A 27,062-nucleotide genomic window follows, 5' to 3' on the forward strand; every position below is an offset into this window, starting at 1 on the left:
TAAAGTTATTTTATATTACGGTTGATACGTAAGAAAAATTGTAGCCAAATGGAATTTTGTATAAATTATTTAATTGCGTATGTTCACATTATTAATGTTTTATGATTTTTAATAATAAATAACTCAAGATATAAATAATTAAAATAACACATTAAATAACGTAATAAACTAAAATACAACAAGTATAATATAAATATAAAGAGGAAGTATTAGCTAGTTTGACGTATAGTTAAAATCCACGCTTTTGTAATGCATATGTAAGTGTCTTACTATTTAAGGCTGATAAAGATTACACTTGCATAATCTCGTACTGATACTCATAACTTATATTATAATAATCGTTTTAATTTTAATGTCATACTGATTTTTTCTTTCTTATTTATTTTTCCTTTATTCAATCTCAAAAATGCTTTTAAAAATACTTTTTGACTTTTTTATTAATAGAAGTAACAAATACTTCCTCGGTTTTAAATTACTTGTAATATTTGCTTTTTCACAAAGTCCAATGCGCTAATTTAATTTTTAATATCTCTAATTATATATAAAAAAATAATAGAATTTTGATATTGATAATATTTGGTTCGAGTCTAATTAAACAAGATCCCACTTGATTATGTTTTACCTTATAGATTACAAATTAATTACAAATTAAGAATGGTGATTGAATAGTATAAATGTTACTAATATTGCAAATTTGCAACTAACCTTCAATCTACAAAAATAATCGAGAAATGCAAAACGTACAAAATATTACAATATTACAGCTTGAACAATTATACTCCCTCCACACCAATATAAATGTCTCATTTGCTTGGGCACGGATATTAAGAGTGGTATGGGTCCATTAAAAAGGTGGTAGTTGAGTAAGTAGTGAAGGGTAATCAGGGAAGGATAAGTAGTTTAGGGTAGTTAGGTAAGTAAGGTATATAGGGATATATTCGTAATTACTTCTGTGAACTAAGGATATTAAGGTAAAAAAATTGACAAAAATAAAAATGTAACAATTGATAAGGTTTTGCCAAATAAGAAAATGTGACAATTATATTGGGGTTGAAGGAGTATTTTTTTGAGGGTTATAATTTATACTAGTTTTTATCTAGAAAGGGTAGATAAATGGGAGTAATCATTTTACAAAATGCTATTTGCTAGTGGAGTGGCCTACTCTATCAAAAAACTCACATGGATGAAATCAGTAAAGAGACATTCTAATGAGATGAAAAAGTCGTAGTGTCATCATCAAATGATGAATCAAAAGACGATACTTCCACAAAAGAGTGTTAGAGTAATGATTCTAAGGCCTAGAATCTAAATCATCCTATAAAAATGTATTGACATGCGATAAGATAATGCATTATTCCTTATATTTGTTTATTTTACTTCATCGTTATAGTTTTGTGCTATAAATAAAAATTTATTGAACTTTATTTTTTTTATTGGTTAAAAGAACTAATTTTAATAATTTCTTATCAACTGTGAATGAGTAAATGTTTATAATCATAATAATGATATATCTTTTAACTTATACTTATATTTAAGTAGACGATAAATATAGAATAATTTATCTAGAATAATTTATAATCATAATAACCATGAATAATCTCAATTCTAAGGGATATTTGCTTAAAGTAAATTTTGGTAACCCGATGACCTGTTATAGTAGGTAATTCACCAAAAAAGTAAATTGAAAATTAATTTAAAATTCAAGAAAAATTTTGAAATTTACAGAAAATATTCTAAATAATAAAAAAATCATAAATCTTTTTTGAACATTTTTTTTACATTTTTTTAGATATTTTATTTTTAATTTATCTTTTTTTTAAAAAAAAACTTGTTATAGCAAGTCATCCAGTCACTGGGTTTTTACTTTAGGAAAATATCCCTCAAAGTTAGAATTATTCAAGGTTAATCAATAGGTGGGATTATTGTAGGAAAATCACAATAAGTAGGATTATTATAGGTAATTTTTCCTAAAATATATCAATTTTTATGATTGAGACTATATATCCTTGTAGAGTCATGGCATAATCATAGAATTGTATTATGTTCTTTTCAGCCATTTTCTTTATCTTGGTAGGTTCTTACCATTTTTAAGATTCTACTTAAAATCTGGGTCGTTTATTTGTTTATTAATTGTGGAGTCGTTGAATTGTAGATAAGAATCAAAATTTTAATTACCAGGCTAAAAGATTGCTGCACTTTACATTTTAGTCTATCCATTAAACTTAGCTAGATTCTATTTTAGTTAAGATCTCAAGTCTTTTTATTTTTAAATTTTTATCCACACATTATTTTTATTTTTGCTTACTTATAATCTTATTCATACTACAATTTTACGGTCAAGTTTAGGGAGAAGTTAGGGGTTGCACCTCTCTTTGCAAAGATGCGGAAGAATATGTTGAGATGGTTTGGGCATGTGTAGAGAAAGACTCATGACGCCCCAGTGAGAATGATCAAATGCATCATAGTGGAGGGCAAGAGAAGTCGAGGAAGACCTAGGAGAACGTGGGAAGTACAGATTAAAAGTGACCTACACGAACTTCACCTCTCCAAGGATCTAACTAGGGATAGGAACAATTGGTGGCGCCTTATCCACGTCTTAGATTACTTAATCCGTCTCTCTTACCCACCGTTTGCTATGGTTCACTGCCTTTACTTATCGCTCTTTACCTCCTTCTTTACTTATATCTTTATTTTTAGTTATTTTTACTATTCTATTTATTGTGTATCTTAAGTTATTTATTTGATTACTATTCATGGTCAATGTGGGTTGTAAGTTGCAAGCTTCTGAATAGTTGCAGGTTTCTCTCTTTTTGAAGACCCTTCTCGATTCGAGGGACTCATGAATCACACTGTCCTCTATGGATATAAGCTACCGTCTTTCTTTCCTCTTTAAACCTTGACCATAGTTTTCTATGAACAAAATACATTGGATATGATGATAATGCTATTGATAATTTTTTCCATTTTAAAAAATAAATTAAAAAAGAGATAGTGGAGATGATTTAATTGCATGGTTGAATATAAGAGAGGTAAATGATGAGGAATGAAGACGAAAATAGAGCTTTAACATCCTTCGAATCATCACAACGCAGTATATACTGTGTATAGTTCTATTATGCATATCTGATTTGAGTTGATCGATAAGACTCCTATCTCTTCTAATTCGTCCTGTCGGTACTCAGCTACCAAAATACTTTACTCGTTGCATTATTTTTACTACATTTTACATTTTACACAATTTAATATATTATTTTATTAATTTACATATTAAATTATACATATTTAAAAATTATAAACAGTTAATATTATGAAAGTATATGATTAGACAATTCAAATAAAATTCTACTTAACTATATTTTTACTTGTATATTAACCGCAATATATAAAATAAATTTAAATAATAAATAGTGTTCATATCTATGTAGCAATCATTTTTTAGAACGGAGGGAGGAAGTAATTCTATATGCTGCGTGCCAAAATTAAAGTTACGTTTAGCAGTACTGAATTTACAGTTTTCAACACCACTTGTTTCGTCGCATAGTTTATCATGCCTATTGCCTATTGCCTATTGCCTAGGAGCCAAGTAAAAAAGAAAACACAATTCAAATTTAAAATCTCGCTGTTATCCTCTATTGTAAATATATGAGTAAACTTTATTTAATACTCGCTTTTTTCACTAATATTATCCTATTTGATTTTTTTTTTCAATTGTTAATGTAATATTTAATTTTAAATATCTCCAATTATACTTGAGTTAAAATTATAAAAAATTAATATTAATAAAACTTACATTAAAACGGATTAAATATGATTTCACTTTATTATATTTTAACTTATAGATTAAAAACAAAACACATAATAAAAGTGATTAATAAATACTGTTTAATAACCAAATAGCACAATAATAGTGAATAAAATAGAGTATATAATATATTATCCTTATATTATAGAAAAATTGCATGAAACAAGCATATTCATGGCCTTTCCAAGTTAATAAGGTCAAAAACCTCACATACATAGGGGGTCGTTTTGTATATTATAGTGGCCCTGAGCGAAATTAATTTCTAGGCCCTTAAGAAATGAAAATGTATGCAATTACTTTTTTTAAGTGATAGTTGACAAAGTATTAAATGTCTCTCATTTTAAAATATAAAAATTATCATACAATATTCACTAGTATACTACCCTATCCATAACTTACAAAAATAATTAAAAAACAAGTATAGACCAACTACCGAAATATCAACAAAAAGCATGAACTACTCAAATATGTAATTTAATCCTACATTTGGACAAAAAAACATCTAAGATATCATGCTATAACAAATAATTAATTGAAGAAATATATTATTTTATATCGCTGATACCTACAAGAACAGGTAAAAAACTCTGTACTTTTTGTATATAAATAGAAAATTATTAGCTCTCTAAAATTGAGTCCTAAACGGTAACTAAAACAACTAACATTGATAATTGGACAAGAATTGAAACAAATGAAAAAATAACAAATGGTTAGAATTATAAATAGAAGTCGACCAAAAATTAACACAAATTCTTGTGAGGGACGGTCTCTTTGAGAGACCATCCGTAATTTAGTGAGCCCATTATCAACATTTATTTTAATTAAGCTCTAATGATTATGAAATAGAATAGAGAAACATGTCTCAAATAAACGATCTCTCAAGAGATCGGCTGAAAAATAAATATGTAAAACATAAAAGACTAAAAAATAAATTAGGAAAAAATGTTGACCGGAGGAGTTTTAATATATGTAAAAAAAAATTAAAAAGGAAAGGAAAATTGTAGAGAAAAAGATTCAAATCAAAGACCTAGGAGATATTATGCCAGTCACATTGCCATCAAGCTACAACTAATAACTACATTCGTAATTGCATTAGCACATTATAAACAAAGAGGAGGCCCCAATAATGAAGGAGCCTTGTGAAGGAGCTCCGGCTGCTAATGATACAGGCGGGGCATATATATATATATATATATGGGAGGGATCCAATGAGAAGGGGGTGAAAATAAGAAGGGTAAGAAGGACTCTACACCTTTGATTTCACTAATATAAAAAAATTTTATGGTCACGATTGAGCCAAAAACACATAATTGTAAAAGTCACTATGTTACAAAAAAAAGTAACTATGAAAATTTTTTTAAATGCTCTTACTTTATAACATAATATCCTTTTCTGTATATGTAGTAACAAAACAAAATCAAACAAAAATTTTTCTCATCCTTCTCATTTTTAAATCCTTCTTATTTAATCTATGAATATAACAACACGCCAGAGAAATAGAATAGGACATGCCATCAAATGTATAACCACACAATTAACCTAACATATAAAGATTATAAGTTTTAACTTTTCTTCCCTTTGATTCAATCTATGAGTATAAATTCATTCTTTTTCCCAAAATATCTCACAGTTTATGAAGTTACTTCACCTATACAGGTCTCCACAACACAATCCAATTGGAGGAATTAACATAAGTGAACTTATTCCAAGGCAACATTTGGCCTATGATGTCGCCCGTCCTGTTTGAATCTCCATGGACAAAGTGTGTATACCCACATGGTGGTCATTATTAAGACCATGACTATAGGAAAAAAATTAACCACATTAAGTATCCTAAATCCTTCCTTAACCCTATTAGGTATCTAAATTCCTTTCTTAACAATGTTGGATATTTCAACAATACTTACTTATTTACTTATTATTTGGGGTGTTGTAAACCATACGTGATATTTAATTATATATAATCAATCTCATGAATTACTTCATCACACAAGTAAATTTTAAAAGTATATGCATAAAAAATGTCTAAACGTGTACCTATTTTAAAATACAACATAATATCGACACATCACAATCTTGACGCACTTTAATATCCTTTCACAAATTGTCGTCCTAACGTATTTACGTCATAAACCACAAAACATGCATAAAAATAAAATAAACACCTCAATTCACATCACATAAGCCCCAACTTTTCATCACGCATCAAAACCATACATGATTTCTTAAATCGCTTAAAGACTAAAACGTACCAACAATGACAATCTTCAAATTTAGTAGTTTTTGTAACAATCCGAAAATAACCAATTATTTAAACTAGGTTACTTAGATATAATGCGAAAACTTAATACTTTTATCGAGCTGCTAATTATATATATATATATATGTCTGTGTGTGTACATATATATACTCCAAACTCCTCAATAACAGATAAGATATCACGCATGAATCTTGTAGTGTAGTTGCCACAATTAATATTATGTGTTTGTTTGCAATAACACATCAAAGAAAAAATTACAAAAGATTCAAGTCAAATTCCGTTGAAAATGAACAAGCCCTTAGTTTAAAAAGCCAACTTATAACGTAATTAATTTTGCACGTATGCCTGTTTTTTCAAGTCTAAAAATTTTAAAATAATAATATATATTAATTAGTGTTGTGTGGCAAGTTTTATGTCAAACTGAAGGTTGATAGAAGATTGAATACTTTTTAGAAGGGGGTGAATAAAGAGTATGCCCGATTAAAATGTTTTCTTGACAAATAGCTTTAGAGCTTGTAAGACGCTTCAAACAGTTTTTTGAAAATTGTTATAAGGTCGAACAATAAAATCTAAGACTTAAGTGCGGGAATAAAAGATAGACAAAATAAGCGATTTATTAATGGAACCTAGACCGCTTAGAACATTTCTCTATCTTCTGTAACCACGTTATTCCCTTTAAAGAACCATCTACAAATTTCCTTTAATAAAAGACTAATTAGTCTCTTAAACATTAAAAGAGAAATTTGAGGGGTAATTAAGACTTCTTACAATATATGTGAGTTGTGGCTAGTTGTTCAAAATCAATAAATAGGAGTATGCCTTGTGTGTTGTTTTTGAAATGTTGATTAAGCATCGATATATATGAAGTCTCCTACTAGTCGTTGCTTGTTATTAGCTTCATTACCTTATTTTTCTTTTCGTTTATCTCAACTTGGTTATGTTGGATTTTAGAATGAAAGCTTTGTACACCAAGTTGTTAAACGCTCCACTTGTTTAAACTTAAACACGCTTAGCTATTTTTAAGGCTTCTCCAAGACTTAGTCAAACATGTGAAGTTAGTTCTAAAAACAGAAATAACCAAGTGCTTTTATATACATTTATTCATATGTGTTTAATTAATTTAATCAAACTCAATTTAAATCATGAATACTTACTTATCTGATTTTAGATTTCATACTTTAGAATCTTCTAAAAATATCGTTACCTATAATGTAGGAACACGAGACAACACATTCATAAATTTAGGAAAATCAATTCTATACATTTAGGAATGCTTACTTTCAATGCAAAGAGTCTTGTTCATCAAGTAAGTTAATTATCTTAGTTAGCAAATAATCTAATTTATTTCAAGACTAAAACCGTGTAGTCAAAATGCAATTAGTAAATTAGTCCAATTTATTCCACTCATAAAACATACAACTAATTTTAACTTAGGTTATTTTTGGACTAAAACTATTATGATTAAAATATCATTTCAACCTATTTATATTAAATATTATTTTGGACTAATTAATCAATTTAATATAATTACTTAATTTCTTGATTAATTTAATATGAGTTTTGAAAATCATAACTTAAAGGAGTTGAGTATGCAATCTCCCCCTTGATGAAAGTCAAAACCATATTTTCCAAAATCATAATACTAAGCGGAAAATATTTAAACATGGTAGCAATTTCAGCACTAAGTATAAAAAAGTAAGTTTTCAAAATAAGTTCAAAACTATGAAATTTGCTTCAAAATATAACTGATAAACCATAATTTCGATTAACATATAGCAACCAATAACTTCACATGCAATAGTTTAATCATCAATCGAGTAACCAAGCATATCACATGCAAAGTTATCAAACCAATCTAGCATCATCCATTATCATTTATCATCATAAATAAACTAAATAAATATAAGCACGTTATGGGCATGCATTGGCATGTAGATAGGCATGTAGCATATGAACAATATACAAACTAATTCTAAAACATGTAATTGATTCTAAAACATGTAAAGCATTAACCAAAATAACAAGAAGCAGTTATGAAGCATATGAACTAATTTAGCAAAAAATTAATAGTTATTACAATCCAATATTGTCTTCCCCTTTTTGACTTTCATAAAAAAAAACAGTGATCACAAAAAATGTTTAGGATTGTTCAACTAAAATACTATTTTAAAAAACTAAAATTGTTTTTCAAAACAACAACATATATAAATCACTTCTTTGACCTTGCCTTCCTCTTCTTTAAGGCCTTAGCTTTAAAGGGTGAGGGCGTAGTAGCTTCTGGTTGGGGGGGTTTCTGTAGTGGATTATGGTGAGGACTCTTTATTGGGAACAACAGGTGCAACCTCTTCCTCGTCTTCGTCTTTCTTCTCTTCCTCCTCCTTCACTTCCTCCTTCTTCTTGTCTGCCTCCTCCTCCTTTGCCTCTACCACTTCCTCTACCTCTAGATCTACTTCTTTCACTATGATGCCTTTCATCTTCTTCATAAATGAATCCAGTATAAAGGTAGTAATGTTCACCTTATCATGAAGCTCAAGAAGGGATAATTTCATGTCGCTCACCTTCGAGTCAAGTGACTCAAAGCGAGAATGGGTAGTGTGGTCTTTTATTTGAGGTCAAAACGTGAGATATTCTTACCATAGACGTTTTAGAGCTCTTCCTTCTCAGAGAAGGACAAATGACAGTACAACAATCATATTTGCCATTCACCTTAAAGATTCTAATGGTAGGACGTATGTTATTTGATAGGAATTGAGGGCCGGAATAGCCAACTTCTTCTACATCATAAAAGAATCATTATGATTATTAGCTCTAAACAATGTATCATCAAAAAACTTCTAATCTAGCAACGGGCACAAAAAATTTCATCATAATCTATACCTTCTTCTTGATTATAACCCTAAGCTACTAACCTTGCTTTGTTTCTTATGATTTCTCTATCCTCATTTAGCTTGTTTCGAAAGAACCATCTAGTTCCAATGATGGTACGATCTTGTGGTTTTTCAACTATATCCCTTACTTTGTTTCTTTCAAACTCATTGAGTTCACTTTGCATAGCAATGATCCACTCAAGTTCCTTTATGGCTTCTTTAAAATCCTTTGGTTCTACAAGAGAAACAAAAGCAGAAAATGCACATAAAGTTTAAGAGAAGATCGAATTTGTAGACCTTTTGTTGGATCACTAATGATATTTTTTGGAGGATGCTGAGATGATGATTTAAATCTTTTTCTTGGTATGGATTATGTATTATACTTAAGGTAGCTAGTTGGCACTTGCTTCGAAGAGTCTTTAGTTGGAGTATTTAAAACAATACGTTCCAATTGTCTTTTTAAGTCTTGAGCATTGATCTCAAGATCAGGCTGTGAGTCTTCAATGTGCTCAACCTTTTTATCTTCGACATCTTCAAGACTTTGTATTGGCTCTTGTATATTTTTCTTTCATCTTCAACTTGATCACTAAAATCAACTTCATCTTCACTCTCGTCATCAAAATTCTAATTAAGATATTTAATTCATTAAATCCTTTACTCTATATACCATTATCCGATTCATGAAATACAACATGTATGCTTTCTTCTACCATACTTGTATGCTTGTTTAACACTCTTTAAGCTTTACTATTCAATGAATATCCTAGAAAGATACCTTCATCTCTTCGAGTATTAAACATACCTAAGTTATTTTTACTTATGTTATGAATGAAGTACTTACAACCAAATGGTTTAAGGTAGGTTATGTTTGGTTTTCTTCCTTTAAATAGCTCATAGGGGGTTTTCTTTAGAATGGGTCGAATGAGACATTTATATAGCACATAATTTGCTGTATTGACTACTTAGGCCCTATAGTGTTTGGCTAACCCATTTTCAATTGGCATAGTCCTAGTCATTTCTTCTAAAGTGTGATTTTTTCCTTTCAACCACATCATTTTGCTGAGGTGTCTTAGATGTTGAAAAGTTGTGAGTTATACCATATTTTTCACAAAAAGAATCAAAGCGTAATTGATCAAACTCTCTTCCACGATCACTTCTAACCAAAACAATTGGAAGATTTAGCAGAGTTTGTACTCTTTACAACGCTTTGAGAACGGCTTTAAAGCTTCTCCTCTTTCCTTCAAAAAAATCAACCCATGTAAATCTAGAAAAATCATTAATTTTTACAAGTATATAGGATTTACCTTATATGCTCCTTACACGCATTGGTCAACATAGATCAATGTGTAGAAATTCTCATGGTCTTGTAGTACTTACCATTTTCTTCTGTTGAAAAGAATCTTACTTGTTTACCTTGAATACACGCATCACTTGAAAGGCTGCGCTTGTAGTAAGAGTAGGAATCATCTTAACCAAATCTTTATTACTTTTTTCACTACAAAAAAGTGGCATATACCTATACTTATTTAGCTACGCTTAATTAAATGTGGCTGATAAATTGCATTTAGGCACGTTTAATAAGTGTGGGAATAATAGCCACGCTTATAAGTGTGACCGAATTATATCCACACTTACAAGCGTAAAATCCAATTTTAAAATAAAAAAATCTGAATAATATACCATCCTAATAAACATGCCTAAATCCAATTCAAAAATGTTAGTATGCTCGACACTCCTCACTTGGGTTTTCATCTTCCTCAACCCTAATCTACTCTCATCTCCTCTTCCTCCTTCCTCACTTTTGATCTCACGCTATGTACACTGCACAAGTTGACGGTTATTGGTTTCCCTCTTCACCACCGACAGTGGCCTGTAGCATAGCCTCCCATTTTAATTCCAATTGATCGCAGTTCTGAATTCTTAGGTAATTTATTACTATATATTCAAAGATATTTCATCACAGCTCTTTTTAATGTGCTCTTTCGCCACATTGTTTATGGATTTTTCATCAGTAAACAATTGCTTGTATGCACTTGTTCTTATTCTGATTTTCTAGTGTAAATATCATTGTTTTGGTCTTTACTTATCTTTTTGATGAAGTTTTAAGGTTTATTTTTGTTATTAATATAATATTTTGATGTAGATGAATTGAAGACTTTTGGTTAGTTACTATAAAAGATTCATGACTTTATTTTTTTCTTGTACTTGTAATTGTTTCCTTGATTTTAGGTTTTTTTTGTCCTTATCATGATGGGTTTGAGGAGTTGAATGAGTGGGGATATTATCCCTAGGTACTAAAGGGGTTGCTCAGTTGTCTGAGTTGCAAAATTGTTGGTATTTTTGAAAGCTAAAGTAGGATAAGAGTCATTTGGGTCTTATAGGTAATGTAAATAAGTATGAATCTTGATGAATTTCTTAAAACTGCTTGGACTCCTAAAAACATTTGGAGCACTAGTATTGAAGGAAACAATAAAGGTTCCTCAACCAAGCTATTGTAAAGTGTGGGAAACTTACCTATTTCCAAGACTGCAAGTGAAAAGATTGTTGATAAAATGTGGAGATAGTTACAACAAGGGGAGAAGATTAACACTAGTAAGGAAGTGAAAAGAGAGCCTATGACTTTAGAGGGCTTCTTAACCAAAGTATGAGCCATTTTGAATCCTCTTTAGGTGATCGTGTAGTGTCTATGGATGCTGCTGCTACTTCAGTCTTTTTCATAGACAGTGGGTTTGTTTCCGGATACTTCAGATACACTATATTCACTTGATGGGAGCACACTTAATAAGATGAAGAGGAAAATTAAGAATAGAGTTTCAGCTGCCTATTCTCATAACAGGTTGTTTGTTTTTAATTTTTGTCTTTTAACTATTTTTGTTCCTTATTGATTGTCTTGTAGAACCTTGACTTTATTATAACTGTATATATGCAGAGGCTTACCGTAATGAGTTCGTAAGTAAGGTTTCACTGCCTGAGGAGCAAAAGATGAGGCACAAATAAAAGGTGGTTGCAGATGCATCTAAACTTGATTCTTAGTTTATATGTCTCCTTGTCTTTCTCGTTAAAAGAATGGTTGTTTTGCATTCATATCTTTTTGCATCATCATGCTAGCTATTTCCTTCAACTATTAATGTTTGTTAGTGTTTGAAGGTTGACTTTGTGCTACTACATCATTGCTATTTGCATATTTTGTCTGATCCTCAACTTTTAAATTTTTAGTGTTTGAAGCCTATGGCGTTAACTAGCTTTTGTTATTCGCATAATTTGTTTGATCCTCAATAGTAGCTTTACAAGGCTTGCAACTTTATTATCAAGATGTAAATTCTCCACTTTTTCTTTCTTTTCATTTGAAATTTCTGGGTTATTTGGTTCTTAGTTTGATTGATGTCAATTGTTCAGTTTGTTAAAACTTGTGATGATGATTGGCTGATTGCAGTCACAGTATCATAGTAAATACTTGATTTGCTTAGTTATTGATTGTTTCCTAATATTCATGTAGCACACTGGCATTTCCCCAACATATTTCAGTTATCATAAGTGCAGTTAAGTTCAATTCAGTTATCATAAGTGTGTTGAAATTTTTTATACAAAACCAATAAAGCATTTGAAGGCGTGTTAGTTGGTTAGCTAACTCTCCTGCAGAGTGGTAACTTTAACATTCAATTTTTGGGTCATTTTATGTTAATATACAATATTGGTAGCAAATTGCAACATCAAACTTAGTTAACATTGATTTTAAGGAAGCATGTTGTTTGATGCACACAACATAATTAGATCAAAACAACTCAGTACAAGGTCAATCAATATAATTTTTCTCTTCCGTTTAGTTTTTGTTTTAGGATGCTAAAAAATTATTTTTGTTCTTTTTACTAATTACAGATGCACTGCTTTTATTTCTTTTATTTTGATGATATGAGTTCTAAATGTATAGCTTTGCACCATGTATTTGTTCACCATGTGTTTAACAGCCTAGCAAAGCAGCTGTTGAGTAATTCATTAATTCATGCAACTATGATCAAGTCAGGTCTATAGAGTTAAGTAACAAATACTTCAACTGTACAAAATCAGTCTTGTAAGTTGTTCGTTCTAAGTTCTTTCATGCTGGTGCTTAAGATGCGTTTAAGTTCTATGTTTGTGCTTATCTCGTTGTAATCAGGATAAAAAATATTCAAAACAATATTCCTGATTCTTGATACTTACCACATTAAGCTCAATTCTCTGAAAGATAGTGGATAAATACTGGTAAAAGAATTGCCATGCATAATTTCGGTAGCAGAATACATACTTTTTTGTGTTCGAATAGGTTTTGGTTCCTTGAGAATCATGTTCGCAAGGTTACTTTCTTTTGTATATTTCAATACTTATTGATCTCTTGTCTTCATGGTTTTTTTTATCAGGTACTGGAAAAACTACACTGTCAATTTACAATAACCGTTACCAGATTGATGACGATGAACATTACTAGGTATAATGGTCATGGTCGGTGCTGCTTTTCAGTATGTGGCTTTGTTGTATGTTCGATGCAAATCTCGAATCTGTGTAGTCTCAATTGAATGTATTGTCGCTGTTTCGGACATTCGGTCGTGTTGTGCGTATAGCTTGCTGTTTTTGTTCAGGACCAATACTTGTCTAGTTATCAAGATGGGCATGTCCTCTTGTATAGGTCCTTAATTAGGGTCTATGAAATACGCTAAGCTAAAAACTTTTATTACTTGGCTTTTTTGGGTTACTATGCGTAATTCATTGTTGAACTACTTTGTACAATTGTACTTCTATATAGTTTTATTGTTGATGTTAAATGTATACAAATATGTATGCACACTTTGAAAATATTAATTAGGGTCTCTGTTTCTTTGTAGCTCGTTTTAATTTTGGATTACAAAAAATATTTTCACAAATAATAATAATAATAATAATAATAATAATAATAATAATAATAATAATAATAATAATTTATTGCCAAAATTATTTAAAATGTTAGTTATGTTCATTAGCAATGCTTATTTGCGTGGGAAAGTAAGAAGAAAAATAATGGATTATGATATCATGAAGCCACACTTATTAAGTGAGGAAAAGCGTGGATAGTAACCTATAAGGGTGGCTGAAAGGTACTACTAGCCATGCTTATTAGGAACTTTAACCACACATATTAAGCGTACCTAAAAATTTACTAACACAAGTACAGACCAAACTAAATGTATCAGCCTCACTTGCGTGCCTAACTTAATTTTTAAGTGTAGGTAGATGCAATTTTTTTGTAGTGTTTTTTGTCAAATAGATATATGTATATATACCAACACAAAAAGGGAGAACATACAAAAGCTTATACTTGGTGTGATCCCAAGCTAAGAAAAACTTGTAAAACAGGCCACCAACCCACAAAAAACTACTCACAGTCTGCCCACCCCCTACCAAAACCCTCTCACCTAATAAGCAACTCTCACATATTACAATTCACTCTTCCAGCTAATCTAAACAAAGTATTTTTAACAACATTCGAAACTGAGAGATTTGTCATCGCAAAATTTTTTTGGTTACAGCATCATGTATTATTTCTGTCCAAAATATCACAATGAGCTTTACTTTATTTGTCTTTTTCCTATTGAGCTTTGCCATAGTCTTTATTTGGTATTATGACAATTAAAAAACAGGTGTTGCAGGGTTTCTAATCCCCCATTGCAAAGGGCACAATATATACCACAGTCTTGCATCCATCCGCTAAATTTGGCACTTGGAGTAGCTTTGTTCCTGATCATGATGTTCCCCCAGTCTACTTTAGCTTCCTCTGCTATTAGCTTCTTATAGGTAACACTGATGGATAGCTCACCCCCCTTTACCACTGACTCCCACCCTTCCAGTATAGGCAAGAGCTCTCTTTGTTTGCTTATTTTTTTTCTAGCTCTAGGAGGCGTGTATAGAGACTGTGCAAGATTGGATCATTCTTTAGTATTTATGTGGCCTAGCCTTCTATGCCATAGCTTTGGATCATTCGTTATAGCCTTTAAACACTTAAAATCTTGAATTGCAAATTCATTAGTATTTAAAGCATAAACATTATCATCTCTAAGAGTGGTAATGAATATATCTCCCGTATTAGGATTTTTAACAACGCATTTTTCTTTATTAAAAATTACTTGGTTTCCTTTATCACATAATTGAGACACACTTAATAAATTAAATTTCAAGCCATCAACCAACCAAATAAACATTATCAATAGATTTTAGAGAATCCTTACCAACCTTACCAACGTGCCTAAGATCTTGCATTTACCTTTTTTGCTTAGAGTGATCGAACAGTTACATTTTTCTTTTATTTTTGAAAATAAAGAAGCTTTACCACTCATATGCCTCGAATATCAACTATTCTAGATTCATTTTTTTTACCTACAAAATAAAAATTAACCTTTCTCATGCTTACTTAGTTGACCAAGGTACAAAATTAGGAGCATACTCAGGATGAACCATGTTAGGTGTGTCCCTTTCGGAACCTATATTTTTTTACCTGTTCAAGTAGCTCAAATGGAAAGGTGTTCTTGATAATATAGTTGTCTTTACGTTTGTAGAGACATGCAAGTTTTAAATGTCTTTCCTTGAAACAATAGGAGCAAGTGGGCACAAGTCTATATTTAGTTGCACTTTGAACAAAGGTGGTACGACAATTGTAGTTATGTTTAGCATTGTTATAACATATACTACGTTTATCATTTGATGCTTTTTGGCGAGTAAGCATTTTAACAAACTTAAATTTGAAATTATTCAACTTACTCAAGATTTGTTGATTTTTCTCAAACTAATATTTCAAAGTCTTGAGTTCAGCCTCAAGATCATAATTTTTATTCTAGAGTTTAATAAGCTATTTTATTTGACTGATATTCTGATCTTTTAAGACCTTGACAGTCGCTTCAAATATCATTCTTTCAGCCATAAACGTAAATTTTTTCTTTATAAGGTCTTCATAACCTTCGCTATAGTGACATATTCTATCTTCTAATATTTTCTTTTTGTCTTTAAAGATTTGTTCAAGAGCTTTAATTAATACATCTTTAGAACAAGAATTAAGAAAATCTAATACCTCTTTAGAGTTGTCTTCTTCTTCTCCCTCTTTATCACTATTAGCCATAAGACACAAATGAGCTTGTCCATCCTCATCTTTCGATTCACTTGACCCCTCGGCGTGACTCTATTTTGCAAACATTGCTTGTTTCTTTTTATTCTTCGTATAATATTCTTTCTCTTTTTAGGGCATTCTTTCACGAGATGCTATGTAAATCCACATTCAAAATAAGCAAGTTTCTTAGATTTAGAATTGGACTTAGAGGAGGACTTACCTTTGTAGCCGTTTCCTTATTTATATCTTTTAAATCTTTTTCTCATCTTCATTATGCCATCTAGACCTCTTGTAATTAGAGCAAAGGGATCTTCCTCATAATCACTTTCTTTGTTTTTGCTTGAAGATTCTTCACATTTCTTTGCCTTAAGTGCAAGATTCTTCATGGATGGTATGATATCACTTTCTCCATCATCATATAGGGTAAGCTCACGGGTAGTGAGTTTTCCGAGAAGATCATTAAGTGATACCACTCTCAAATCTTGGGATTCTTCTATGGGGGGACTTTTGGACACCATTTCGATCTTGGGAGACATCTCAAGACATTCGGGACCTTCTTTGCATTAGAAAAGAGTTTTGCCAAGAGAGTTCAAACTGTTTGGAATTAAAGTTAAACAGGTAAACTGTAATATCCTTTCTTTTTTAAAAAAAAAAAAAAGAATAATAATAATAATAATGAATAAATTTCAGAAAAAAAAAAATAAAAAAAAAATAAAAAAAATAAAAACATAACCCACCATTAACAATAACCTCCCACACCATTAACAATAACTTCCCACTCTTCTTCCCACTCTTCCCACTAAACCTCATAACTAACCTCACTTACCTCTTATAAATCAAATCAATATATCCTTAATTTCATTCACATTATTACTCACAATCCCTTCTTCTCCTACAAATTACTTCCTTTATCTCCCATTTGCTAAAAATTCAGTCAAGAAAACTCAAGATTTTGATATTAAAGGTATGAAATTTCATCTCTTTATAATATTGTTCTACCAATTTCAATTCAAATTACACATTTTGCATTTGAAAAAAAAAAAAAAAAAAATTCCTGACCTTAGTTTTCCGGCGATACGGCAGTCACTGGGATACCACCTGCGTGAGACGGCGACCACCGAAGCTACTGCCGGCCGGCACCTTCTCCTTCTTCTTTCTCCCTTCCTCCTTCTCTCTCCTCCTTCCCTTTCTTTTTCTGTTTCGTGAGTTACTGGAACTCACCTTCTTTTTTTTTTATATATAATAATTATGAGTATTATTATTATTATTATTATTATTATCCTTAACCCTTATAAATTTCTAAATCTTATAATAAAATGAGTTAACTATTTTAAATCCCTGCTCTTCTATACTACTCTTAAAATCTTAAATTACATATTCAAAATTATTCTTTTTAAATAAAGTATACAAAATGAAAAAGAGTCTTTTAATTTATTTATTTCGATGGGTTGATCGGGGTATTAAATTGAGATATATTATTTTCTCGTGTAGACAGCGGATTCGTAGACAGAGATTATTAGAAGCGTACGTTGTCTAGGATCGCGTGACAAGGTAATTCTCAATGTCCATCTGATTAGGACTATCCCGTTAGTATTATGTGCTAAGTGATAATTGATGTGTTTAAATGAGTGCATGATTTGATATGACATTATTTTATATGATGTTATGCTTAATATATTCTCAAATTATATTTACTATTATCTTTGTCAAACTTGAATTTATAATTTTTATTTCGATAAAATTTATATTATTATTTTGATAACGAAATTGGATACGATTTAAATTGGAAGAGAAATATTTATGATATTAATTCCTATTGCCACCAATTGATGTTAGAATGGTGATTTGGAAAATGAGATTTCAGTTGGATATTCCTGAGATATATATTTATTGGGAAAGTTTATGATCATAAAATAAATTGTATAATGAATGTTTGTGTGCTCGCGACTAATTATTAAAATATATTAAATCACGTAAAGTGTAACGTGAGGGAAACGAAGCTCTTATATTTGTTGTGATCCAAGTATAAGGGTGATGAACAGGTTGCCCTGTTTGGTTAGTATAGCTGCCGGCAGGTATTATTATTTCTGATACTTGATACGATGTTTGGTCTTCCTTCTATTTGTTGTGATCCAAGTAGAAGGGGTGTGCACACTAGGGTTCCCTGAGACTACTCTGCTGGCCTTGAATTATTTGGGGTGACGACCTCTTGTTGAAGTAGGTATAGGGGTAAAGCCTCGGCCTACTGGCGTTCTCGTTCCCTCAAATTTAAAATTGATTATGTGTTTGTCATTATTAATTATCAAATTAATAAATTGGTTTATATGATATTATATATATTATTTTCTCAAATTGTTTTCTATTAAACTCAGCTATATGTTATTTTCTAAAATTATTTCCAATTTGATTATATTGTATTTTCTTAAATCATTTTCAAACTTAATCGTCTTACGGGATGGAGTTGGAATTACTCAATTTTTCTGATTTTGGGAGTTTTTCCCTTGTTTTTCTTGCATTCTTATGTTACAGGTTATTGATTGCATGGGAATCGCGGAGTGATGATCACTTAGAAATATAGCTTTTACTAGAATCGTATTTCAGTTTAAATTTTACCTTAGGTTGTTTAAATTTTATATGGACACAAATTACGTTTCAGTCTTTTGTTATGTTGTAAGACCCTTTATTGGATTTAAAATTATTAAGTTATTTCTTAGTTGTCAAGCCTTACATTTATTTTATTAGAAATAGATGTGGCGGTAACACTCCCATGAGTAGGTTTTGGCTCATGTTTTTTATTAAAGGTGTTTTCAAAAGTTCGACCTATTCTGAGGGTGTTACAAAGTGGTATCAGAGCTTAGGTTTGTTTTGGTCAAATCTTAGGGTCGTTTAGGAGTTAAATTTTGTAAAGGCTTAAATTTAAAATAGGCTAAATGATACAAGTAAAATTATTTTAAATAATTTAAGTAAGTTAAAAAAAATAATAATAATAATTATAATAATAATTAATTAATTAAAATAAAATAAAATAAATTATGAGAGTGGGGACGAATGGGTTTATTGTTTTGAAGTACTTTTAAGTACTTAGTAGTAGTGTGTTATCTTTTAATTATATTTTCGTTGTTTTTCGTTTTTGTTAGATGCCTCGATTTCGTTGCACTGCTAGGAAAAGTGTTAGAAATTTTCGTGATGCGCCGTACCATCTTTCTATGAAAGCAGGAGAACCCATTTCCTCATATATCCATCGTCTCCGTGTAAGCATGGAGAACTGCCACCTAAATAAGTATCATGGCAACTCTGATTATAACACACCACCTAAGCAAGCAGATGTCCTTATTCGAACCTTGAGTGATGTAGGCCCTTATGCCGAATAAGAAAGAATACAACGACATAATTAAAAAGGGGAGACCCAATTGGGAAAGGTATGCAGATGAAAATGAGATATGGTTCCTTACTCTAGAATATTTAGAAAAGAGGATGATCGATGCTAAGGCGAAGTGGATTTATAATGTATCTGGGAGCTCCTATGACTACAAGAATGAGAGTGACGGGGAAGATGATAGCACCGATACCATACCTATACTTATTCAATCTGAAGATGAAGGAAACTATGAACCTAAGGAAGACTATGTAGAAGATCCTGAGGAGGAACCCGAGGAGGATTTTGAGGAAGAGCCAGTTCGAAAGTGACTTTGATGATTACTTGTTAACTAGAAAAATAGGATAGGATGGAATTTGTTAGCTTTAGATTATTTCGCTAGTTGCCTTTATTTTTGAACGATGTTGATTTTATTCATTGTCATTGGTTTATTATTTAAAAATTTATATTAATGAATATTTTCATGAGTCTTTTTATGTTGTGTGTGCAAATTGTTTCCTTGTCCTTTCTTTTAATCTTGAATATTGAGAATAAGTGTATATGAACATGATGAAAACGTGAGTAGTAAACGCTTAGTTTCTTATATAGGAAGCCTATGCAATACCCGAACGTTTACACTCGATCTCGCAGGCGTCAACAAGCAAATAACATGGCCGAAACACCTGAACAATTAGCAGCTAGAGTGAGGGTACTTGAGCAGTTGTCGCAAAACATAGGACTATTAGTGCAAAACCAAGCTAACAATATGAACAATGGACATGATGACCCCCAAGCTGTCATGGCTAAGAAGATTGCCACTTTAAAACCCCCTACCTTTGTTGGAAAAGAGGACCCTATGCTATTAGAGAATTGGTTACGTGACATGGAGAAAATCTTTACTGCAAATGGAACACCTGAGGCCCAAAAGGTTAATCAAGCTACGTTTTACCTACGTGAGGATGCTGACACATGGTGGGAAACTGAGGGACAAACCATTAGTAACCAACCAAACTTTGACTGGGATTCTTTTAAGGTTGCTATTAGAGGTCGATTCTTCCCTGAACATATTAGGAGACAAAAATGCAGTGAATTCAATAGGTTGAACCAAGGGAAGTTTATGAGTGTCAAGGAATATGCCCAAAAGTTTAATGAGTATGCTAAGTTTTGCCCTAACATGGTCCCTGATGAAGTTTCTAAGGCACAAAAATTTGAGGATGGTTTAGCTTTCAGGATACAAACTAGGTTAGGAGGAAGTACCTCATCTACCCTTGCAGAGGCTTATTCTAAGGCTTGTAACATGGAGAGGATCTTACAAAGAGAAGAAGATGTGTTGGAAAGGAACAAGAGGAAAGACCAAAGCAATGCTGATAGTCAAAGTAATGATAAAAGACCTCGTTTTGGTAACAATGGGGGTAATGGTAGGAACAATCACCACGGAGGAGGACATAACGATAGGAATTACCGAAACCCTAGGCAGAATGAAAACCAGCAAAGGAATGGCAACCAGAGGGCTTGGGTTTGCAAGAAATGTGAGAAGAGTCATTCGGGCTATACGTGTCAAGGCGAACCAATTAAATGTTATGCTTGTGGCGAAGCGGGACATAAGGCTAATTATTGCCCCAAGAGGCAAGAAGGAAACCAATAAGGGCAAAATGGACACAACAAGGGCTATAACAACAATGGAGGAGGATCTAGGAACCATAACTTCAACAACAACCGCTCGAACAATACTCAAGCAGGAAATGGTTCAGCAAATGACAAGTACAACGCCAACAACAATCTGAACAACAATAGAAACAATGGAAATGGAGGACGTACTTTCAATGGAAGACTCCACGTTATGAGCAAGAGTGAAGCTGAGTCGGACGCCAACATTGTGGCGGGTACTTTCCTTGTAAACTCTAAACCTGCTTTTGTACTCTTTGATTCTGGAGCTTCACATTCCTTCTTATCTAAATCTTTTATCGAAAAACATTCCCTTAAACCTTCTTCCTCATGTCAAGCTAAGGTAACCACACCCTCAGGTGAAACCTTTCTCAGTAAGAACCTTTACTTAGGTATGCCTATTGTCATCTCTGAAACCGAACTACCCGTGGACCTTATCGAGTTTAATTTAAAAGACTTCGATTTGGTTTTGGGAATGGATTGGTTAAGGAAGTATCAGGCAAAAATCAATTGTGCTAAACAGAGAATTACCTTTAGGGGCCCTAAGGGAAATAAACTAACCTACCAAGAAACTACTTCCGAGCCACCAAAGACCAAGCTTATCTCCGCCTTAAATCTTCAGACCCATCTTAGGAAAGGCTACCCCGTATATTTGTGCCATGTAAAGGACACGAGCATGAAAGAGGACGAGTTAGGAGAGATACCTGTAGTTAAGGAGTTTGTTGATGTATTCCCAGATGAGATTCCAGAGATGCCACCTGTGAGAGAGTTAGACTTCAAGATTGACTTAGTTCCGGGAACAGGACCTATTTCAAAGGCACCTTATAGGATGGCACCTGCCGAGTTGCAGGAGTTGAAGGTACAACTTGAGGACTTGTTGGATAAAGGATATATAAGACCAAGTGTATCACCTTGGGGAGCCCCAGTATTATTTGTTAGGAAGAAAGACGGAACATTGAGACTATGTATTGATTATAGGGATTTAAATAGTGTGACGGTGAAGAATAAGTATCCACTTCCTAGAATTGAGGATCTATTCGATCAACTTAGGGGTGCAGGAGTATTTTCAAAGATTGATTTGAGATCAGGTTATCATTAATTACGAGTTGCGGAAGAGGATATAGCCAAAACAACTTTTCGAACGAGGTATGGCCATTATGAGTTCACAGTCATGCCCTTTGGACTCACTAATGCGCCTGCTGTCTTTATGGACCTTATGAATAGGACTTTTCAGCCTTATTTGGATAAGTTTGTAGTTGTTTTTATTGATGATATTTTAGTATACTCTATGAATCGAGAAGAGCATGAGGCTCATTTGAGGAAAGTTTTAGAGATCTTAAGAGAGAATAAGTTGTATGCCAAGTTTTCAAAATGTGAATTCTGGTTAGAAGAGGTAGCATTTTTGGAGCATGTAATTACAAAAGATGGAGTGATGGTGGATCCCTCAAAGGTTCAAGCAGTAATGAACTGGCCTACACCCACTAATGTGACAGAAGTGAGAAGTTTCTTAGGCCTAGCCGGATATTATAGGAGATTTGTGAAAAATTTCTCGAGAGTCGCTCAACCTATTACTAATTTGATGAAGAAGACCACTAAGTTTCAATGGGATGAGAAGTGTGAAGCGGCATTCCAAGAGTTGAAATCAAGGCTTACCTCTGCACCTGTGCTGACCTTACCGAATGAAAGTGGAGAATATGAGGTTTATACAGACGCATCTAAGAATGGACTAGGTTGTGTGTTGATGCAAGATGGGAAAGTAGTAGCATATGCTTCACGACAACTTAAGCCGCATGAGAAGAATTACCCCACACATGACTTAGAATTAGGAGCTGTAGTCTTTGCATTGAAAATTTGGAGACATTATTTATTTGGAGTAAAGTGCAAGATTTATACTGATCACAAGAGTTTGAGGTTCTTGTACACTCAAAAGGAGTTGAATATGAGACAAAGACGATGGTTAGAACTCATTAAGGATTATGATCTGGATTTGAAGTATTGTGAAGGAAAGGCAAACAAAGTAGCTAATGCTCTGAGTAGGAAGTCAAGTCATACAATGAATGCATTAATTTTAGCAGATGAGTCGTGTGAAGAGATTCGTAGGATGAACTTAGAAGTGGTAGAATATGGATATGTGGATACTCAATTGAATGGAATGACGATTGAATCCGATATTTTTGAGGAAATTAGAGTGAAGCAAGTTACGGATAACTGGTTAACTAAATTGAAGAAGTTGAAGGAGGATGGTCAAGCACCTGAGTTCGAAAGTGATGAAAATGGCGTAATGAAGTATAAAGGAAGATGGTGCATACCGCATGATGAGGAACTTAAGACTAAGATTATGACTGAAGCCCATAATTCGCCATACTCAATACATCCTGGTGGTGATAAGATGTACAAGGATCTTAAGAAGAACTTTTGGTGGCCCAACATGAAGCGTGAAGTTGCAGGCTTTGTGGCGAAGTGTTTAACATGTCAAAAGGTGAAAATTCAACATATGAAGCCGGGGGGAAAATTGCAACCATTAGAAATACCTGGATGGAAATGGGAATCGATTTCAATGGACTTTTTAATAGGGTTGCCAAAGTCAAAAACAGGGAAGAATGCCATATGGGTGATAGTGGATCGATTAACAAAAACAGCAAGGTTTATAGCGATGAAGAATACTTGGACAATGCAACAGATGGCAGACGCGTATTTTCAAGAAGTAGTGAGATTGCATGGTGTGCCTAAGGACATTGTGTCGGATAGAGATTCGAGATTTCTGTCCAAATTTTGGAAGATGCTACAAGAAGCAGTGGGCACGATACTAAAGTTCAGTACTGCATTTCATCCAGCAACAGATGGTCAGACAGAGAGAACGATCCAGACTCTTGAGGATTTGTTAAGAGCATGTGTTATGGATTTTGGTGGATCTTGGGAGGATAATTTGATGTATGTAGAGTTTTCTTACAATAATAGTTTTCATTCTAGCATAGGAATGGCACCTTACGAAGCCCTATATGGGAGAAAGTGTAGGAGTCCTATATGTTGGAATGATGTTAATGAGTCGTTGGGATTAGGACCAGACATGATAGAGGAGACTACAAAGAAAGTAAGAATGATCCAAGAACGTATGAGGGAAGCGCAAGACCGTCAGAAGTCGTATGCAGACAAAAAGAGGAGGGCACTAGAGTTTGAAGTAGGTGAAAAAGTTTTGCTCAAAGTGTCACCAACCAAAGGTGTCATGAGATTTGGCAGGAAGGGTAAATTGAGTCCTTGTTTTATAGGTCCTTATGAAATATTGGAACGAATTGGGGAAGTAGCCTATAGATTAGCCCTACCTATGAACCTAGCTAAAGTCCACAATGTTTTCCATGTATCCCAACTCCGAAAATATGTCCATGACCCTTCCCATATAATACGACCTGAAACCATTGAACTTGATGAAACCCTTACCTTTGAAGAAAAACCAATAAAAATCCTTGATACTAAAACAAGATGTACCCGGAACAAGGAAATTAAGTTGGTCAAGATATTATGGACGAACCAACAAACTGAAGAAGCCACATGGGAAACCGAAGTTGACATGAGAAAGCGATACCCCGAACTTTTCGAACAGGTACGTTGAGTTTCGAAGACGAAACTTTTTAAAATAGGGGGGTGATGCGAGTCTATGAAACCGTCTAATATTTTTTTTTTAAACTTCAGTAGTTAACTTTAAGTTCGAGGACGAACTTTTGTTTTAAGGGGGAGTGTATGTAATATCCTTTCTTTTTTTTTAAAAAAAAAAAGAATAATAATAATAAAAAAATAAAAAAAAAAATAAAAACATAACCCACCATTAACAATAACCTCCCACACCATTAACAATAACCTCCCACACCATTAACAATAACTTCCCACTCTTCTTCCCACTCTTCCCACTAAACCTCATAACTAACCTCACTTACCTCTTATAAATCAAATCAATATATCCTTAATTTCATTCACATTATTACTTACAATCCCTTCTTCTCCTACAAATTACTTCCTTTATCTTCCATTTGCTAAAAATTCAGTGAAGAAAACTCAAGATTTTGATATTAAAGGTATGAAATTTCATCTCTTTATAATATTGTTCTACCAATTTCAATTCAAATTACACATTTTGCATTTGAAAAAAAAAAAAAAAAATTCCTGACCTTAGTTTTCCGGCGATACGGCAGTCACCGGGATACCACCGGCGTGAGACGGCGGCCACCGAAGCTACTGCCGGCCGGCACCTTCTCCTTCTTCTTTCTCCCTTCCTCCTTCTCTCTCCTCCTTCCCTTTCTTTTTCTGTTTCGTGAGTTACTGGAACTCACCTTCTTTTTTTTTTATATATAATAATTATGAGTATTATTATTATTATTATTATTATTATTATCCTTAACCCTTATAAATTTCTAAATCTTATAATAAAATGAGTTAACTATTTTAAATCCCTGCTCTTCTATACTACTCTTAAAATCTTAAATTACATATTTAAAATTATTTTTTTTAAATAAAGTATACAAAATGAAAAAGAGTCTTTTAATTTATTTATTTCAATGGGTTGATCGGGGTATTAAATTGAGATATATTATTTTCTCGTGTAGACAGCGGATTCGTAGACAGAGATTATTAGAAGCGTACGTTGTCTAGGATCGCGTGACAAGGTAATTCTTAATGTCCATCTAATTAGGACTATCCCGTTAGTATTATGTGTTAAGTGATAATTGATGTGTTTAAATGAGTGCATGATTTGATATGACATTATTTTATATGATGTTATGCTTAATATATTCTCAAATTATATTTACTATTATTTTTGTCAAACTTGAATTTATAATTTTTATTTCGATAAAATTTATATTATTATTTTGATAACGAAATTGGATACGATTTAAATTGGAAAAGAAATATTTATGATATTAATTCCTATTGCCACCAATTGATGTTAGAATGGTGATTTGGAAAATGAGATTTCAGTTGGATATTCCTGAGATATATATTTATTGGGAAAATTTATGATCATAAAATAAATTGTATAATGAATGTTTGTGTGCTCGCGACTAATTATTAAAATATATTAAATCACGTAAAGTGTAACGTGAGGGAAACGAAGCTCTTATATTTGTTGTGATCCAAGTATAAGGGTGATGAACAGGTTGCCCTGTTTGGTTAGTATAGCTGCCGACAGGTATTATTATTTCTGATACTTGATACGATGTTTGGTCTTCCTTCTATTTGTTGTGATCCAAGTAGAAGGGGTGTGCACACTAGGGTTCCCTGAGACTACTCTGCTGGCCTTGAATTATTTGGGGTGACGACCTCTTGTTGAAGTAGGTATAGGGGTAAAGCCTCGGTCTACTGGCGTTCTCGTTCCCTCAAATTTAAAATTGATTATGTGTTTGTCATTATTAATTATCAAATTAATAAATTGGTTTATATGATATTATATATATTATTTTCTCAAATTGTTTTCTATTAAACTCAGCTATATGTTATTTTCTAAAATTATTTCCAATTTGATTATATTGTATTTTCTTAAATCATTTTCAAACTTAATCGTCTTACGGGATGGAGTTGGAATTACTCAATTTTTCTGATTTTGGGAGTTTTTCCCTTGTTTTTCTTGCATTCTTATGTTACAGGTTATTGATTGCATGGGAATCGCGGAGTGAGGATCACTTAGAAATATAGCTTTTACTAGAATCGTATTTCAGTTTAAATTTTACCTTAGGTTGTTTAAATTTTATATGGACACAAATTACGTTTCAGTCTTTTGTTATGTTGTAAGACCCTTTATTGGATTTAAAATTATTAAGTTATTTCTTAGTTGTCAAGCCTTACATTTATTTTATTAGAAATAGATGTGGCGGTAACACTCCCATGAGTAGGTTTTGGCTCATGTTTTTCATTAAAGGTGTTTTCAAAAGTTCGACCTATTCTGAGGGTGTTACATAAACATCTCATTAATATTCTTATTTTTTTTCATCTTGAACATTTCGTATTGATTCATGAGAATG

At 32.3% G+C, this 27,062-nt stretch overlaps 2 protein-coding genes and 1 long non-coding RNA gene across 5 annotated transcripts; 2 read left to right on the plus strand and 1 right to left on the minus strand.

Moving 5' to 3' along the window:
* Window positions 1–8,365: 8,365 nt before the first annotated feature.
* LOC130823306 (uncharacterized) lies at window positions 8,366–9,642 on the minus strand. The gene is made up of 5 exons (XM_057687925.1): window positions 9,597–9,642; window positions 9,374–9,481; window positions 8,972–9,164; window positions 8,697–8,718; window positions 8,366–8,620 (listed from the first exon to the last, which is right to left on the minus strand). The coding sequence occupies exons 1-5, from the start codon at window positions 9,640–9,642 to the stop codon at window positions 8,366–8,368; spliced, it is 624 nt and encodes a 207-aa protein (XP_057543908.1).
* A 749-nt stretch (window positions 9,643–10,391) lies between these two features.
* Window positions 10,392–13,756, plus strand: LOC130824549 (uncharacterized). 3 transcript variants are annotated; one of them, XR_009046733.1, is made up of 3 exons: window positions 10,541–11,765; window positions 11,859–11,929; window positions 13,324–13,756. It is a non-coding gene; the product is annotated as an uncharacterized LOC130824549 (long non-coding RNA). The 3 variants fall into 3 exon arrangements; XR_009046732.1 differs by having other exon boundaries at window positions 10,541–10,853; window positions 11,159–11,929; XR_009046731.1 differs by having other exon boundaries at window positions 10,392–11,929.
* Window positions 13,757–20,059: 6,303 nt separating this feature from the next.
* LOC130823307 (uncharacterized) lies at window positions 20,060–21,034 on the plus strand. Its single transcript, XM_057687926.1, has one exon. The coding sequence runs from the start codon at window positions 20,060–20,062 to the stop codon at window positions 21,032–21,034; it is 975 nt and encodes a 324-aa protein (XP_057543909.1).
* The last annotated feature ends 6,028 nt before the right edge of the window (window positions 21,035–27,062 follow it).

The sequence above is a fragment of the Amaranthus tricolor genome, chromosome 9 (assembly GCF_026212465.1).
Source record: "Amaranthus tricolor cultivar Red isolate AtriRed21 chromosome 9, ASM2621246v1, whole genome shotgun sequence".
Taxonomy (NCBI): Eukaryota; Viridiplantae; Streptophyta; class Magnoliopsida; order Caryophyllales; family Amaranthaceae; genus Amaranthus; species Amaranthus tricolor.

Coding starts and splice junctions, on each gene's coding strand:
- LOC130823307 (XM_057687926.1), top strand. CDS start 20,060: ATGGCCGAAACACCTGAACAATTAGCAGCTAGAGTGAGGGTACTTGAG.
- LOC130823306 (XM_057687925.1), bottom strand. CDS start 9,642: ATGGTAGAAGAAAGCATACATGTTGTATTTCATGAATCGGATAATG. Junction 8,719..8,971: donor ATCATAAGAAACAAAGCAAG/GTTAGTAGCTTA, acceptor TTCTCTGAGAAG/GAAGAGCTCTAAAACGTCTA. Junction 8,621..8,696: donor AGAGCTCTAAAACGTCTATG/GTAAGAATATCT, acceptor CTTGACTCGAAG/GTGAGCGACATGAAATTATC.